At 33.6% G+C, this 17,769-nt stretch overlaps 1 protein-coding gene across 9 annotated transcripts in view; it reads left to right on the top strand.

Annotated features, from left to right (window-relative positions):
* Nucleotides 1–17,769, top strand: part of IQCM (IQ motif containing M) — a 434,749-nt gene that overhangs the window by 232,110 nt on the left and 184,870 nt on the right. For all 9 annotated transcript variants that reach the window (XM_077846313.1, XM_077846314.1, XM_077846307.1 and 6 more), the window contains 2 exons: nucleotides 981–1,125; nucleotides 13,658–13,792. In XM_077846313.1, the coding sequence (XP_077702439.1) occupies nucleotides 981–1,125; nucleotides 13,658–13,792 (280 nt within the window). The remainder of the gene's footprint in view (nucleotides 1–980; nucleotides 1,126–13,657; nucleotides 13,793–17,769) is intronic.

Genomic DNA, 17,769 nt, shown 5'->3' with positions numbered 1-17,769 from the left:
GCTAACTTATTAGCTATTGCAACTAACCACCCAATAACTGGGAAAGTTATTTAAAGATTTTTTGCTTCAGTTTTTTTCCTTGTAAAATGGTATACAAAACACATCAAAGGAAGGATGATTCAGAGGGGAATTTATGAACTTAAATACAGTCTTAAAAAATTGCAGTCTTAAAAAATAATGAAAATAGGTGAATTAAGTCTTTAATTCAGAAAGTCAAGAACAGGAAAATATTGCTTTAAAAAGGAATTAATAGAGATAAGTAGATAAGTTAATGAGCCAGTAAATATAAAATGTAAAAATAATTGCATTGATAAAATGGAACTTTATTTGGTTAAGAAAAAAAACCTGAAATAAATTAATTTTTATACTTTAATTTTTAAAGCTATTGTAGTATAAAATAGAAAATGTATATATAGAAAAATATAGTCACAGTTAAAAGGTAAACTGATAAAATTTGCACATATGCTGAAAAGGATTAGTTTATTTAACAGAGTTTTACAAATCAACATGAAAAACCTGAAGACATCCAGTAAAAAAATAAGTAAAATTCACTAATATACAATTTTCAAAATAAAGAAAATAAACAAGGATTTGGGCACCCCTAGTGAATAGCTTAGGCAAGAATCATCATACAGAATAATATCTTAATAAAACCTTTTTATTTCTGGCCAAGTGGGTTACACATTATTGAAATCTGGAAACCATGAAAGTATCCATCATTGAACACTGTATGCTATGGGAATTATGAGTATTTGATGACAAAGCAGCTCATAATGAAGCTCTCTGAACTTCGAGGAGATTATCTCATTCTACAGTGCATGTGTTTAGCCAACCTAGACAATAAACATCAGCAAATACATCTATAATTTAATAAACTGGGTGAAATTGATGAAATGGGAAGGGCAAAACCATATTAAATATATATATATAGAAGAAATATGTAAAAATGGGGCTTTACTGTCTATATTACTGTTTTATAGGCTTTGTCTCATGGACCAAATTTGAGAGCAGTTATAAACATGTATCATAGACTGATCCATCGTGTTAAATATCGTCTTGGCCTTTGGAGGACAAGACAAATTATTAACTTTGCAGAGCTAGAAGAATGGATGGACAGAAAAAAATGTAAGTGATACAGTCATTTCTCATTTGGTTTTAAATTTGGAACTGATTTGATCATTGAAATTTTATATATAATTTACATATAATTACCCATAAAAGCCAAAGTTAAATCATATTTTATATGGCTGACAGCTATTTGCATTTTATTTTTTAAAGCGTTTTAAAGTTTTTATTTAAATTCCAGTTAACATACAGTTTTATATCAGTTTCAGGTGTACAATATGGTTTAATACTACCATCCAACACCTGGTGGCTATTTGCATTTTAAAGTGATATGTTATAAATAAATACATGAATGAATGAATGAAGTGATATGTTGTATATTTGATTTAATTTATTAGGATCCTTTGTTTATAAGCAACAGAAAACCCATTTGGTTAATCAAAGCAAAAAGGAAATTTAAAAGAGAGAGAGCATCTGATTGATTTAATTTGAATCATGAGTCCAACACTTTGTAATGGGAGGGCAGAGAACTTTTCTTGAGAGTTGCACAGAAGCTCTATCCACTGCTTATAGTTCCCTTAAGTTTCCTTTAGTTCCCCAAAGGAAAACTGCATATTGCTAACAGAAGAATAGCTAATGGACACCAAGCAGACTAAATAGATATCTATTATGTGTTGCATGTTAGAGTTGAAATTCTGTCCACAGAACAAGTTCCTCAATTTATATCTTAGCTTTCAGAGAGCCTGGTTCCTATTATATTTAATTAATTTACATTGCTTAGGATTAGAATGGACATTACAGCCACTACTTGATTAAAAATATAATAAAGAAGGCTTCTGGTTTCTGGTTCCACATATAGGGAGCTTAGAAATATTCACTCCATCTTAACAACAAATTAAAAAGCTGAATAGAGTAAAAAATTAACTTCTTTAATAGATCTATAAGAGAAGGGAAGATACAGGGCAAACTTCTTCCCCCCAAATTAAAAGGACAAATGTGCAAATACAGAGTTGCAGCTTATTAGAGCAGAGACGCATGAGCAGAAATTGATGTAGGAAGAAACAAGTGTTGGCAAGGATGTGGAGGAAAAGGAACTCTTATGCACTGTTGGTGGGAATGCAAACTGGTGCAGCCAGGGTGGAAAACAGCATGGACATTCTTCAAAAAATTAAAAATAAAGCTACCCTACAATCCAGTAATTACCCAAATAATACAAAACACAAATCTGAAAAGTTAAATGCATGCATATATTTATTGTAGCATTATTTGCAATAGCCAAATTATAGAAGCAAAGCAAGTGACCACTGATAAATTACTGGGTAAAGAAGACGTGGTATATATATACTATGGAATATTACCCAGCCATTAAAAAAAGAATGAAATCTTGCCATTTTTAACAACATGGGTAGATCTAGAATGAATGTCAAATAAAGTAATTAGTCAAAGAAAGACAAATACTATGATTTCACTCATATGTGGAATTTAATAAAACAAAGAAATAAAGAAAAAAGTGAAAAACCAAAACCCAGACTCTTTAGAAAACAAACTGATAGTTACCAGAGCAGGGAGGGGTGTGGGGGATGGGTGAAATAGGTGAAGAGGATCAAGAGTACACTTATCATGATGAGCACTGAGTAATGTATAGAATTGTTGAATCACTATATTGTACAATTCTATATCTGAAACAGATGTAACACTATATGCTAATTATACTGGAATTAAAATAAAATTTAAGAAAGAAAAAAAATTGGTGTAAAAACCGATGCCAGATAGCTAAAATGAACCATCATTAACAAATAGCAAGAAGCTCGGTGTGAACAATTTTGAGAGTTAAAAGCTCCAGGAGGACACAGTCATAAGAAGGCCATAACAGTATTTTGATATTGACCTCCAGGAGTTTGACCAGATTCCCATAGTAAATATCAGATAAAGGAAACCATTTCAAAATTTGCCAGAGGACACTCTTCTCAAGAAGGCCTACCTTCAGGGGAAATTAGTTAATCAGAGCCTAACCTGGTAGGTTATTTGAGGACATACCTGACTTGATAAAGAGAAACACCCAACTTCAGTCCATTCTGTCATCCTGTCTCATTTATAAAGGGGAAGGAAAAAAACTGAAAAGTACTTGTATAGTTCACAGTCCAGAGACATAGGGTCACTAAGAGAGTGAGACCTAGTCATAGGTCTATAGAATACTTCCTCCCACACTTTACCACCACACTAAAGGCCTGTTTATAGCAGTTCCTTTTACCTGATATATCATGTCTGGCTATGAAGAAAATATTACAAAGTATACAAAAAGACAAAAAGCACAATCTGAATAGACAAAGCAAAAATTGGAACCAGATATGTTGGAGTTATCAAACCAGAGATTTAAAACAGCTATGATTAATATACTACAGGCCTAATGGGTAAAGTAGACATCATGCAGAAAAGATGGGTGATGTAAGCAGAGAGATGGAAATACTAAGAAAGATCCAAAAAGAAATGCTAGAAATAACACTGTAATAGGAATGAGGGATGCTTTGATGGGCTTATTAAGAGATTGGACATGGCTGAGGAAAGACTCCCTGAGCTAGAGGATGTATCAGTAGAGTCTTTAAAAACTGAAAAGCAGAGTTAACAAAGATTGAAAACAAATAAACAAACAAAAAAACCCTGAGCAAAATATGCAGGGGCTATGGGACAACTACAAAAGGAGTAATATATGGAAAATGGGAATACCAGAAGGAGAAGAAAGAAAAGGACAGAACAAATATTTAAAACAATAAAGACTGAGAATTTCTCCAAATTATTCTTGGACACCAAACCACAGATTTAGGAATCAGATTAGGCAACACTAAGTGAATACATTCCAAAAACTACACTTATTTTTGGTGTGGGCATATCATCTTCCAACTACAGAAAATCAAAGATTAAAAAAAATCCTGAAAGAAAACAGATGGAAAAAGCATTTTACCTATAGAAGAAGAAAGATAAGAATTACATTCAATCTATTTGAAACTATTTAAGCAAGAAGGGAATGAAATATTTAAAGTGATGAGAGAAAAAACCCCAACAACTTAGAATTCTGTAGCCTGCAAAATTATCCTTAAAATGAAGGACTTTCTCATACAAACAAATATTGAGGGTGTTTGTTGCAAGTAGGTCTGCCTTGCAAAAATATTATAAGTTCTTTAGAAGAGAAGGAAAATAATATAGGTCAGAAACTCAGATCTACATAAAGAATAATAATGAAGAAGAAATAAGAAGGTAAAATGAAAATTTTTATTTTTCTTATTCCAAAGTGATCTAACAAATGACAGTTTTTTCAAATAATACTAACAATGTACTTAGTCATCCATCAGCTTATGAATATAGCTTATATGCTTATATATGCTAATACATGTGTGGTTATGTATGCTTATATATAAGTGAAGTGAATGACAGCAAGATATGGGGATGGGGGAATAAGTATTAGTATTATTTTGTTAGTATAAGGTATTTACACTACCCATGAAGTGGCAGAGTGTTATTTGACAATGGACATGGATTAACTCTGAATGTGTATTGCAAACTATAAGGAAACCACTAAAACAAGTAAAATCAAAAACAGAAAAGAAGTATAACAGATATGGTATGAAAGGAGAAAAAATGGAATCATTTGCATGCCCAATTAAAACTACAAAAGGCAAAGAAAAAGGAAGGTAAAAATAAGAACAAAGAACAAAGTCAACAAATAGAAAACAGTAATAGATATAGTGGATATTGTTCCAAATGTATCAATAACCTCTTTGAAAGTTAATGATCTAAAAGCACCAATTAAAAGACAGAAATTGTTAGAGTAGATTAAAAAACACGACCTATGTATATTGCCTATTAGAAAGCCACTTTAAATATAAAGATATCTATAGATTAAAAATAAATGGAGAAAATATACCATGCTGATGCTAATCAAAAGAAAGCAAGAGTAGATGTATTTAGTTTAGACAGAGAAGACATGAAAATAAAGACAGCTATAGGGGTAAAGAAGGGCATTACATAATGATAAAAGGGTCAATTCTTCAAGAAGACAATACAATTCTAATTGTGTATGTGCCTAACATTGAGTGTCAAACTATGTGAGACAAAAGATAGAACTGTGAGGAGAGATAGAAGAATCCACTTTCACAGTTAGAGAATTCAATACCCCACTCTCAGAAATAGACAGGTAAAGCATGCAGAAGATAGGAAATGGCATAGTTCACCTAACAATGCCATCATTCTACTGGACGTAATTGACATCTCTAGACTTCTTCATCCATCAACAGTAGAAGACATATTTTTCTCAAGCTCATATGGAATATTCACCATGATAGATCATTTTCTGGGCCATAAATACACCTTAACAAGTTTAAATAATAGAAACCTACAATGTGTGCTCTTAGAACACAGTGAAATGTAATAGGAAATTAGTAATAGAAAGATAATTAGAAAATTCCAAGATATGTGGAGATTAAACAACCTGCTTTTATATAATACATCAAAAAACAAATTTAAAGAGAAACTTAAAAATATTTTGAATTAAATGAAAATGAAAAAAACAGCTTAGCAAGATTTGTGGGATGCAGCAAAAGCAGTGCTTACAAGGAAACTTATATTATTGAATTCATGTAGTAAAAAAGAAAGATCTAAAATCAGTAATCTAATTTTCCACCTGAAGAAACCGGAAAAAAGTAGAATGAATTAAGCCCAAAGTAAACAGAAGAAAAGAAATAATAAATAAGATACAGTGCCTGCCTGGCTCAGTTGGTTAAGCATCTGCCTTTGGTTCAGGTCATGATTTTAGCATCCTGGGATCAAGTCCCGCGTTGGGCTCCCTGCTTAGCATGGAGTCTGCTTCTCTTTAAATCCCTCCTCCTGTTTGTGCTTTCTCTCTCACTCTCATACTCTCTTTATTAAATAAAAAAAAATTTAAAAAAGAAATAGGATAAATCAATGAAATTGAAATCAATAGAGAAAAATTAACTGATGTAATAGCTTCTCTTTTGAAAAGATCAATGAAATTTATAAACCTCTAGCTAGACTGATGAAGAAGAAAATAACAAGAACACACATTATTAATATCAGAAATCAGAAAGAGGAAATGTTTCTATAGATCCTTTGGACAGGGATCCCTGGGTGGCGCAGCGGTTTAGCGCCTGCCTTTGGCCCAGGGCACGATCCTGGAGACCTGGGATTGAATCCCACGTCAGGCTCCCGGTGCATGGAGCCTGCTTCTCCCTCTGCCTATGTCTCTGCCTCTCTCTCTCTTTCTCTCTCTCTCTCTGTGACTATCATAAATAAATAAAAATTAAAAAAAAAGATCCTTTGGACATTAAAAGGAAAATGAGGAATACTATGAACAACTCTATGCTTACAAATTTAATATCTTAGATGAAGTGGATCAATTCCTTGACGGACACAATCTGCTGAAACTGAAACAAGAAGAGACAATCTGAATAGGCCTATATCTATTAAAGAAATTGAGTTGATAATTAATAACCTCCCAAAACAAAAAGCACTAGGCCCAGATGGATTCACTGGTGAATTCTACCAAACATTTAAGGAAGAAATTATACTAATTCTCTATAATCTTTTTAATTTTTTAAATTAATTAATTTACTGGGAAAGCATGTGAACAGGAGGGGAGGGGCAGAGGGAGAGCAAGAGAGAGCATCTTAAGCAGGCTCTATATCTACTGTGGAGCCTGACTGGGAGCTTGATATAATGACCCTGAGATCATGACCTGAGCCAAATTCAAGAGCCAGATGCTTAACTGACTAAACCACCCAGGTGCCCCAATTCTCTATAATCTTTTTCAGTAGTTAGAAGGAGAAGGAATACTTCCTAAGTCATTCTATGAGGCTAGCAACTAGTCAAAGACCTTATAAGAATATTACAGACCAATATCTCTCTGAATATAGATATAAAAATCCTCAATAAAATTATAGTAAATCAAATCCAAAAAAGTAAAAAGTATTATATACCACAGCCAAATGGGATTTCTCCAAGGTATGCAAGGCTGGTTCAATATTTGAAGATCAATTAATGTAATCCATCATATCAATGGGCTGAAAATGAAACATCACATGGTCATATCAATAGATACAGAAAGAGCATTTGACAAAATCCAATATCTATTTATAACATAAGATCTCAGAAAACTGAGGGTACCCTACAGCAAATATTATACTTGATGGTAAGTAACTTTCCATCTCTTCCACCTTTCTCAGTAAGATCAGGTACAAAGCAAGAATGTCTTCTCTCACCACTCCTTTTCATACCATACTAGAAGTCCTTGATAATGCAATAAGGCAATAAAAGGACATAAAAAGAATACATATTGGAAAAGAAGAAATAAAGTTATCTTTGTTTACATGATTGTACTGTGTGGAAAATCTGAAAGAATTGACTAAAAAACCTCCTATAACTAATAAGTGATTATAGTAACAATACAGGATACAAGATTAATATCCCAAAGTTAATTGTTTTTGTAAATTCTTTTTTTTTTTTAGATTTTATTTATTTATTCATGAGAGACACAGAGAGAGAGAGAGACAGGCAGAGGAAGATGCAGGCTACATGCAGGGAGCCCGACGTGGGACTCGATCCCAGGTCTCCAGGATCACACCCTGGGCTGAAGGCGGCGCTAAACCGCTGAGCCACCCGGGCTGCCCTGTTTTTGTAAATTCTAACAATGAACAAGTGGACTTGAAATTAAACAATAACATTTACATTAACACGTCCAGAATGAAGTACTTAGGTATACATGTAGCAAAATATGTACAAGGTCTCTATAAGGAAAACTACAAAACTCTGATACAATCAAAGAAATGAATAAATTAGGATAGATATTTCATGTTGATGGTTAGGAAGTCTCAATATCATTAGGAAGTCAGTTCTTAATTTGATTTATAGATTCAATGCAATCTCATCCAGAATCCCAGCAAATTATTTTATGGATTTTGACAAACTGATTCCAAAGTTTATATGGAAAGACAAAAGACCGGAATAGCCAACAGAATATTGAAGAAGAACAAAGTTGGAGGATTGGTACTACCCAGCTTCAAGACTTATTATAAATCTACAGTTATCAAAACAGTTTGGTATCGGTGAAAGAATAGACAAATAGATCAATGGAACAGAATACAGAGCCCAGAAACAGGCCCCCTTAAATATAGCCAAGTGATCTTTGACAAAGGAGCAAAAGAAATATAATAGAGCAAAGATGGACTTCAAAAATGATTCTGGAACAACTGGCTATCCATATGTAAAAAAAAAAAATCTGAACACAGACCTCACATCCTTCACAAAAATTATATCAAAATGGATTGTAGACCTAAGCATAAAACTATAAAACTTCTAGAAATTAGCATAGGAGAAAATATATATGATCTGGGATATGGTGCCTTTTTAAATACAACACTAAAGACATGATCCATTAAAGAAATAATTGAAAATCTGGACTATACACAATTGGAAACTTCTACTTTGCAAAAAACAATGTTAAGAGAATGAGAAGCACATGCTGGGAAAAATATTTGCAAAAGACACATCTGATAAAGACTGCTATTGAACATATATAAAAACAACTCAGGATTAATAAAACGAACAACTTGGTTAAAAAATAGGCCAAAGATCTCACCAAAGAAGATATACAGATGATAACTATTTGGAATGATGCTCCATATTGTATGTTATTGGGGAAATGCAAATTAAAACAGTGATATACACTACACCGCTATTAGAAAGGCCGAAATCCAGAACACTGTCAGTATCATATGCTGGTAAGGATGTGGAGCAACAGGAACAATCATTCATTATTAATGAGGATGCCTGTGATACAGCCATTCTGGAAAACATCTTGGTGGTTTCTTATAAAACTAAACATGCTGTTGCCATATGATCCAGCATTCATGCTCATGGTATGGAGGCATCAAAAAATTTATATCCACACAAAACCTGCACATGGATGTCTATATCTGCTTTTTCACAATTGCCAGAGCTTAGTAGCAGCCAAGATGTCCTTCAGTAGATGAATAGATCAACAAATTGTGGTGCATCTGGACAAAGGAGTATATTTACAGTAAGAAGAAATGAACTATCAAACTAGGAAAAGACATAGAGGAATCTTAAATGCTATTTATCTTAAATATTACTAAACCAAAGAAGCTAAACTGAAAAGTCTATGTACTGTATGCTTCCAGCCATATGACATTCTAGAAAAGGCAAAACTATGGAGAAAATAAAGAGATTTATATTTGCCAGATGGGGTGAGGAGGGAGGATTGAATTGGCAAAATATAGAAGATATTTAAGGCAGTGCATCTATTCTGTACAATACTGTGCGATACAATAGTGCAGTGATGGATATGTGTCAGTATATATTTGTCTAAACCCACAGAATGTGTAACACCAACAGCAAACTATGGGTAGAGTGTGAGCCCTAGTGATTATGATGTGTTATCCTTGATAGCAAATCTATAACTTCGTGAGTGATGTTGATAATGACAGGAGGCTATACATATATGGATGTATGGGTTTATGAGAAATCTCTGTACCTTCTTAATTTTGTTGTGAACTTAAAACTTCTCTTAAAGAATTGTCTGTAGGGGCGCCTGAGAGGCTCCATTGGTTAAGTGCCTGCCTTCTGCTCAGGTCATGATCCCAGTGTCCTGGGATCAAGCTCCCTGCTCAGTGGGAAGCTTCTCCCTTTGCCCCTCCCTGTGCTCATGTTCTCTCTCTCTCACTCCGCATGCTCTTTTTCTCTCAAATAAATAAATAAAATCTTTTTAAAAATTCTTTGAAAATAATAAACAAAAAACAATAAACTGATGCAGGTGAATTATATTTAATTAAAATCAGCATCTTACTGCTTTATAATGTAAAAGTGCTACATTTTTGGTAATGTTTCATCTAATCATAAGACATGTATTTCACCGAGGACTGTAAGTTCCATGAAGACAAGGGCTGTGTCTGTTAACATTCATTAATGAATAACCATTCATTAAATGCCTGGCTTATGAAAGGGCTCAGAAATATTTGCTAATAGTTTTCTTTAAGTTTATTACCTATGCTAAAATTATGTGTCAAAAGATATTTACAGAGGACCAGAATTCTTTGCATTAGAATGACTCCTTTTCTGTGGCTAGAGGTTAAGGAAAGAAGTCAAAGAGAGATATTCTATACAAGTTATAGAATTAAGCGAGATCAAGTAACCCAGTCCAACAGCTTGATTTCCACAGAAAAAGGCAAAAAGGAGCAGTGTTGGAGATGAAAAGATGGGAAGAAGGGAGAAAAAGAAAGCACATGAGGGACAGAGGCAAAGAAAGAGAAAAGCTTTCTCTCATTAGGTAGCTGCTGGGACTCCTTTTACCTAAAAGCCCTTTAAAAAAGAAGTCAGAGAGAGAGATTATACCCACGTGCATTCAGATTTTAGGACTTTTATACATTATCTCTGTACCCATTAGTACAAAATTCAGAAAGATAGTTTTTTTTAAAAAAATTGAGGATTTTACTAAGGGTTGATATATAACATTATATTAGTTTCAGGTGTACAACATGATCCAATATTTGTGTACATTGCAAAATGATCACCACAGCTAAGTCTAGTTAACATTGGTCACCGTACATAGTTACAAAAAATTTTTTTCTTTCATGGGAACTTTTAACATTTACTGCCTTAGCAACTTTTAAATATGCAATATAGTATCATTATAGTTAATAAAGATATTAATACCTTATTATGGTTAATAATTTTAAGTTTTGTAATCAAGTATGAATATACAATATTATACTTTTATAAAAATAATTACTAGGACCTTACAGTTATTACATTGGATGCTTTTTCCACTTATTTTATTTTTTAGGTACTGACTACCAAATCATATATCCTTTCCAAAATACTCCCACTATTTTACAGTTAATCTTGTCTTCATCCTCAAGTCTATCACTAAATTCATTTTTTTTAACCTTATAGAATCTCGCTTATTTTTTTGTTTTACTTTCTTGCCACAATTTCTCCTCTTTGATTTGTAACTGCAGATTTTACTCTTACTGTACCTTAATCTTACAGTTTGAAAAAAAAAAAAAAAACGTGGTTTATTTTTCCAGGCTGGACTTTGGTGGTTTCTGGCTGAAAAGCACTTTGAGTTGAAGTCTTAAAGAAAGTCTGAGGGGAGCCAAGTGGATCTATGGAATGTTCTAGGCAGAGGGAGCTGCAAGCACAAAGGCAGAAAGTTGGAGGCTATTAGTGTTGGAGGAAGCTATTACTATTATTGGTATGGGGCAATAGGAGAACAAAATGAGATGGGAGATGTAGCAGGGAGTGGGAGCGTAGGCTGTGTCAGGCTTCATAGACTGTTGGTTGGGAAGCCCACAGAGGACTGTGACCTGAGAGCTATGATGCAACTTCTACTTGAACACATCCCTCTGGCTGTTTTGTGGAGAGTAGGCTGGCATGAGGTAAGTACATAAAGGAGTCCAGTTGGGACAGACAATGCTTTGTCCAACATAGGACCTAAACAGTAGAAGAGAATTAGCTAAATGAATGATTTAAAGAATTACCAAGTAAGGCATCCATTTGTACTAAGGGCTAAAGTAACTCAAGAGTCCATAGAGTTTTCTAGTTCTTATTTGCCTTTATGTTCCTCAGAAAATTCTCCATCCCTTTCATATGTGGATTGTTAATTAGGTAATATTTGGCAGGTATCTATCTACATACATTTTTAATACTCAATAACTAAAAAAATTCATTTAATTTTTATGATTAGAATTTTATATTGACTGTAATTGAACCTGCCTAGAAAATTAATTCTGCTAGTGTGTTGGTGAACATTTGTTTTTCAAGCATAATATACTGATTAAGTGCATTATCATCTATTAATGTAATTACATGGCTATAATATTCATATGTGTATCAGTTTGATCTAGTGAGAAGCATCTAAAATTAATTAAATGAAAAACTAATAAGAGTAACATACACTTTTTCAAGGAAAAATACATTTACTTAAACAGAAGAGTTAAAAGTTACATTCTTTGTGTGCTAGTTTGGGTTTCTCCAAAATCAGACCCTGGGACAAAACATGAAGTATAACTTATTTATTTGCAAGTAGATCCCAGTAAATACTGATAGTGGAATGAAGTAAGACAGGGAAAGGATGGATGGAAGTCAAAAAAGAATGCTTGATTAGGCGGGTTACCATCAACTGGAGCTAGATCCCTCTAGGGAAGAGTGTAGGCAACTTTCCTTGAGTGCTGGCCCATTTTCCCCCAACTCCCAGTTGAGGGAGAACCAGTGATTGAGGGCCATGGCATTAGGGGCCTGAATTCCCTGGCACTTCTGGTTTGCTGCACAGGTGGGCAGAGTGGAGTCCTGTAGCCAGAGGGAGCCCTGAGGCAATGAAATGAGATGCTGGCAAGTGAAAGTCTGGTCAGCTTGCACAGCAATGTAAGGGGCGAGGCAATATGGATGGGGTACCAACAGCAAGTGCTCTAGTTTGTTTATTTGAAAAGAGAGCAAAAGCCATTGATATTCCAAATATAAACTTATTTTACTGCTGTGTTTCAGCATCTGGAATAGTGGCTTATATTTAGTCACTGAATATTTCTTGAATTTGTTGATGTCTCATCACTGTCCACCTCAACTGAACAAATAAGTGAATAAATGGAAAGTCGAAGCCCATGTGGTTGAGTGCCAGGATAACTAGAGTGTTAGAAACTGCTCTAGTGTCCTTTGTCGTATGGAGCCCATACTTCAGAGCTCAGCCTTTATCGAGGCAGACTGTCATCCTTAAATGCTGATTAACAATCACCTTCCATCATACTTCAGAGTGGGGACTCAGTATCACCTTTTTGGAAAAAAAAAATAAGATGTTTATGGGGGAACTTCACTTATAAAATGTATCCATCCATTTTCTTGGTTATTATCTAGCCCCTGTTATTACCGAGTGTGGAAGGTAGGTAAAAGATGGCCCTACTAAGTGGCTTTCTGTAGAAATCTTGAGCCAGGAGTGGCAAGATCACTTTCTGTGGTCACTCACATCCAGTGACCTTAATTAAACTAGGAAGGAGGAATACATGAAGTCAGGGGGCAAAAGTAGATGTCATTCCATTTAGGAGCAAGTTCAGAAGTAGAATAAGCAGCCCAATCACTGATATAAGTAGCTATAAGGTAGACAGAAGTAAAAAAGAGATGAAAAAATTAGGGGAACTAATTAAAAAGGAGTATCAAGATGGGTCAGTAGAAGTCAGGCCCCCAGAACCCTGACATCAAAGCTGTGTCTTATGATGTAGTTTGAGCATTGACGTATGCATGGTCCATGGGCAATTGTCATATAAATCGGGCCAGAGGATGCCAGTAGTCTCTTTAGGGAAACAGGTCCAAATCTGACTGCTGTGGAATGTGGGAGGGAGAAGCATGCCCCATGTCCTTCAAACCTTCCCCAGGAGGCTGACCCAGTGCTACTCTAATCACTAGACATAAAAATAAAACTGGAGTTAAGGCTTCTTTGAATTTAGATGAAACTTTCTGGTAGTTTGTTCTTGACATATTATTTATAACAAAAATATTCTCTTTTATCTCTTTCTTTTAGTTTATGAAACAATGTTTGCTAAGAGAGAAGATTGGCAAGGATTAGAAAGAAGTGAGCTCCTTAAATTCTTCAATGACTGTGGTCATTTCCCAACCCAGCAGCAAATTGACGAGGTTTGGGACTTGGTCCATAGAGGCGAGTGGTTTCCCATTTCTTGTCTTCTTTTCCCTTTCTTTGCCATTCCCTTTCTTTCTTTCCTTCTTCCCTTATTCTTTCCTGCTCAGCGAGAAGCCTACTTCTCCCTCTCCCTCTGCCTCCCCCAACTTGTGTGCTCTCTCTCTCTCAAATAAATAAATATATATGTACATACATGTACACATACATGCATAAAGGAGCTCAAGTGCCAGTAGAAAGATGTGATTAAGGTCAGATTGACAAGGTTGAAGCTTCCTTATAGGTTTGAAGTTCTCTTAGTTTGTAGTTTCAATTTATCTAATTTATTACCTATGGGCTTTGCTTTGCCACTGTTGTATCCTTAGTGCTTAGAACAGTTTTCTAGACGCTCAGTAACTGTTCACAGATTGAAAGAAGCATTGAAATCACTTTGGGCTTTAGGAATCATGACTAGATTGTTTAAGTCATTTTTTTCCTGATGACAAAAATCTTGAATGCTTATTATAGAAAATTTGGGAATCTAGAAATATATAAAACTGCTAAGAAGTAACAATTATAAGCATTTTTATGTCTATCTTTCTGGTATTTTTTTCTGTACATATGACATTAGTTTTATGAAAATTGAGATTATTTTCTACATGTTTGAAAATCTGCTTTTTTTCCTTATCAGTACTTAGAAGTTTCCAAGCCTCATTATACCACATTATTAATGGCTGAGTGATTATCTGTCATATGGAAGTTCTATGAGTTGTTTACTGTCGTACATTTAAATTGCTTTATTTTTTCTTTATGATAATAATAATGAAAAATTAAACTCAGTAAAGTAGTATGAATTAGATATTTCAGAAACTTATTCTGATTATAGTTAGCAATTTAAAATATATTTTTTTCAAATTAACAGTTTCACAGATATTTCCCTCCATTTATTATTTTGGAGTATATCAGAAGACCTAGATTTAGAGCATGGCTCTAGAATTAGCTTTCCTGGGTTTAATTCCTGGCTTCACCACCACTAGCTGTATGTCTTCAAACAATTCATCTATGCTATGCCTTATTTTTCTCAACCATAAAAAGAATATAGTAGTAACTGGAATTATGAAGTTTAAATGAACTGATTTATATAAAATGTGTCCAAATATAACTGCTCATTAAAATTTGCTATTATTATTCTTAAATAATTCTCAAGTACACTTAGTTATTTTTATAATTTTTATTTTGAAATTGTTTAAATGTTGAGCCTATTTTGTATACTGACTCATTTTATAGAGCTTATTTACTGAATGTTTGCTGTTGGTTTCCACTCTCTTTTATCATAATGACCTGTGTGTGCTAGAGGTGATGATATGCTCATTTATGCTCATTTTACAGACAGAGGACTGAGACTTAGAAGGAGATTTTTCTAAGCTCATTAAGTAGAGTTGGAACTTTATTCCTGTTCTCTTCAAGTCAGGTTGTTTCCATTTTACTATGTGGAGAATCTTTAAAAGTCTGTGTATGGAAACATAATTAGACAGATGATTAAAAATTCTTGACAGCAAGTACTGCCTTTTATTGATCTTTCACAAGGTAGCCTTAATGCCTTGTGATAAGGTAGGTTTTTTCTGCAAATGATTGAGTTGATTAAATTTATTAAAACTAGAATTTTCAAAAGAAAATTTATTTTAAAGACATATTGTTTTTATTATAATGCCTAGAGTTGGGAGGCTTTCTTTTATAGAAAGGAGCCACTCTAACATAATTTTAAATATATGTCCAATTATGTTGCTCCATCCAGTTAAAAAGATTCCTTTGGTGCATAAGAAGCTGTCATTTGAAATGGAAATATCCTAACTAATGGAAGAAAAACAGAAAATTTATGGGAAATGAAGCTAAATTAATGGTTTTCTAGCTGCTTCTGGTATATATGCCATTTTTAAAAGAATCTGATTTTATGCATTTTAGTTTGTCAGTCATCTTCATTCATACTGACTTCTTTGATTGTGGATAATAGCTCCAGATGTGCAACCTACGCATTTTTTCATCCAGTAGAGTATTTCACCTAACGCATATGTAGTTAATTCAATTGATTAACTTCTTTAGTGTACGACACCAAGTAGGTCAAATTCCTAAAACTGTCTGTATGTGTTCAGGTATTTTTAGCTTTTTTTTCCCCCATTCTTTATTCTCATCACTATGGTAACAAAAAAATTTGTGACTGAGGACACGATTTTTGTCTGAAATTCTTCCTTTCGGAAAATGAAGCAACTTTAGGCTACATGTATGTGCTAATCTTAAAAGCTGAAGACTATGCAAACATGATATTATTTGCTATTCATTTAAATCTCAATAAATGAAACTAATAACTATAGAATGGCATATCTGAAAGTAAGGAGAGAAATACATTGTGATTTTATAGCATCTATTCTTGTATATGCCTAATTTTTTAGAAATTTAAAGTTTGAAGGTTTTCCAGTATTTTTCCAGGGTGTAAATAGAACTTTTAGTTTATTTTCTGCGGTTAAAATGATCAGAAAACAACAATGAAGACAAGTCGATTTTCACTATGGAGTCCTAGATAAAAGTCTTAAAATCAGAAACATAGAAGTTACTTATATATTATTTAACCTAACATATTGTATACATCTGAAGAAATTGTGACCTAAAAAAATATAACGTGAATCATTTCAGGCTCCCTGACTAGTTCGTTGCAAACTGTAACTAAATCCTGGGCCTCCTGCTCCTCGGAGCACAGACATCATAAACAGACAGCACTGCATTTTTTTCTGTTTTCTAAAGGAAAGACTTTACGTTATTAAATGGGAAACGTATATAATGGTTTTCCCTTAATTTTGTTCATATGAACAGGCACTCTAACAATAAAATTTTAATTATGTAGGAAAGGGATTAAAGAGGATTTAAAAAGATAGTGAAAGTTTCCAGGATGTAAGAAATGTGAGACACTGGCAAATTCTGGTGGTAAAAAATGCAGAAGTATTGGAGGTAGCATGACACAAAAGCTTAAATAGCTTCTAAAAGTTTAGCACATACTTATTATAAAACATGTTGAAAATACACATTAAAAACAAAAGATGAAATACTGGCAGAAAAATACTAGCAATTTTATGTTCCAGAATGACATGAAGCTATTGACTAGGAGTCAGTAAGATAGGTAGACAGGTACTATATGGGTCTATACTAGTAGACCACTAACATTTGGGGAGAATATCTGACAATTCTTATAAAATAAAATTTTGATCACACTATCTATTTATGTTGCGGGTACAAATCTCAGTCCATGAACTCACTGTTTTTCTATAACAAGTTAATTTTTATTTCTGGCTTCCATCCATCAAAATAAATTTCAGTCAATCTGGCTTTTCAACCTTTTTTTTTCTGAGGTTGTGGCTAAATAAGGATGAAGGGCATTTATATAGTGAATAGCTCATGGAGTGTCTACTGATCTGCAGTATCATCTTTTGCCATAGGCATTGCTTGGTGTATTTGTTCGCTAGGGCTGTCATAACAAAATACCACAAACATGGGTGTGGATCATGGATTACTTTGTGTTTAAAATACTTGGGGTTCATTGAATTTCTTAGATCTATAGATTAATGTTTTTCATCAAAATTTTCAAATTTTTAGCCATTTTTTCATACATTTTCCTCTCTTTCCTTCTGAGACTCTTATTACACTACTGTGAAACCACTTACTGTGTTTCAGAGGTCTCTGAGGCTGTGTTTACCTTTTTTCCAATTTTTGTTCTGTTCTTAAAAGTGGATAGTATCTACCGATCTATCTTCAAGTTTACTTTCTCCCTTCAGCCTTCTCAAATCTGTTGCGACCCCCATTTTGTAAATTCGTCATTGTTATATTTTTTAATTCTAGAATCCACTTAGTTACTTTTTATATTCTATTTATCTCGATAGTGTCCATTTGAGTATCATATTTTACTTTAATTCTTTAAATGTAATTTATTTCAATTATTTGAGCATAATTATAATAGCATTTTTGAGGTCTTT

Source organism: Canis aureus, chromosome 13, assembly GCF_053574225.1.
Source record: "Canis aureus isolate CA01 chromosome 13, VMU_Caureus_v.1.0, whole genome shotgun sequence".
Classification (NCBI taxonomy): Eukaryota; Metazoa; Chordata; class Mammalia; order Carnivora; family Canidae; genus Canis; species Canis aureus.
The sequence above is the reverse complement of the archived record's forward strand: the minus strand, read 5'-3'. Positions and strand labels throughout refer to the sequence as shown.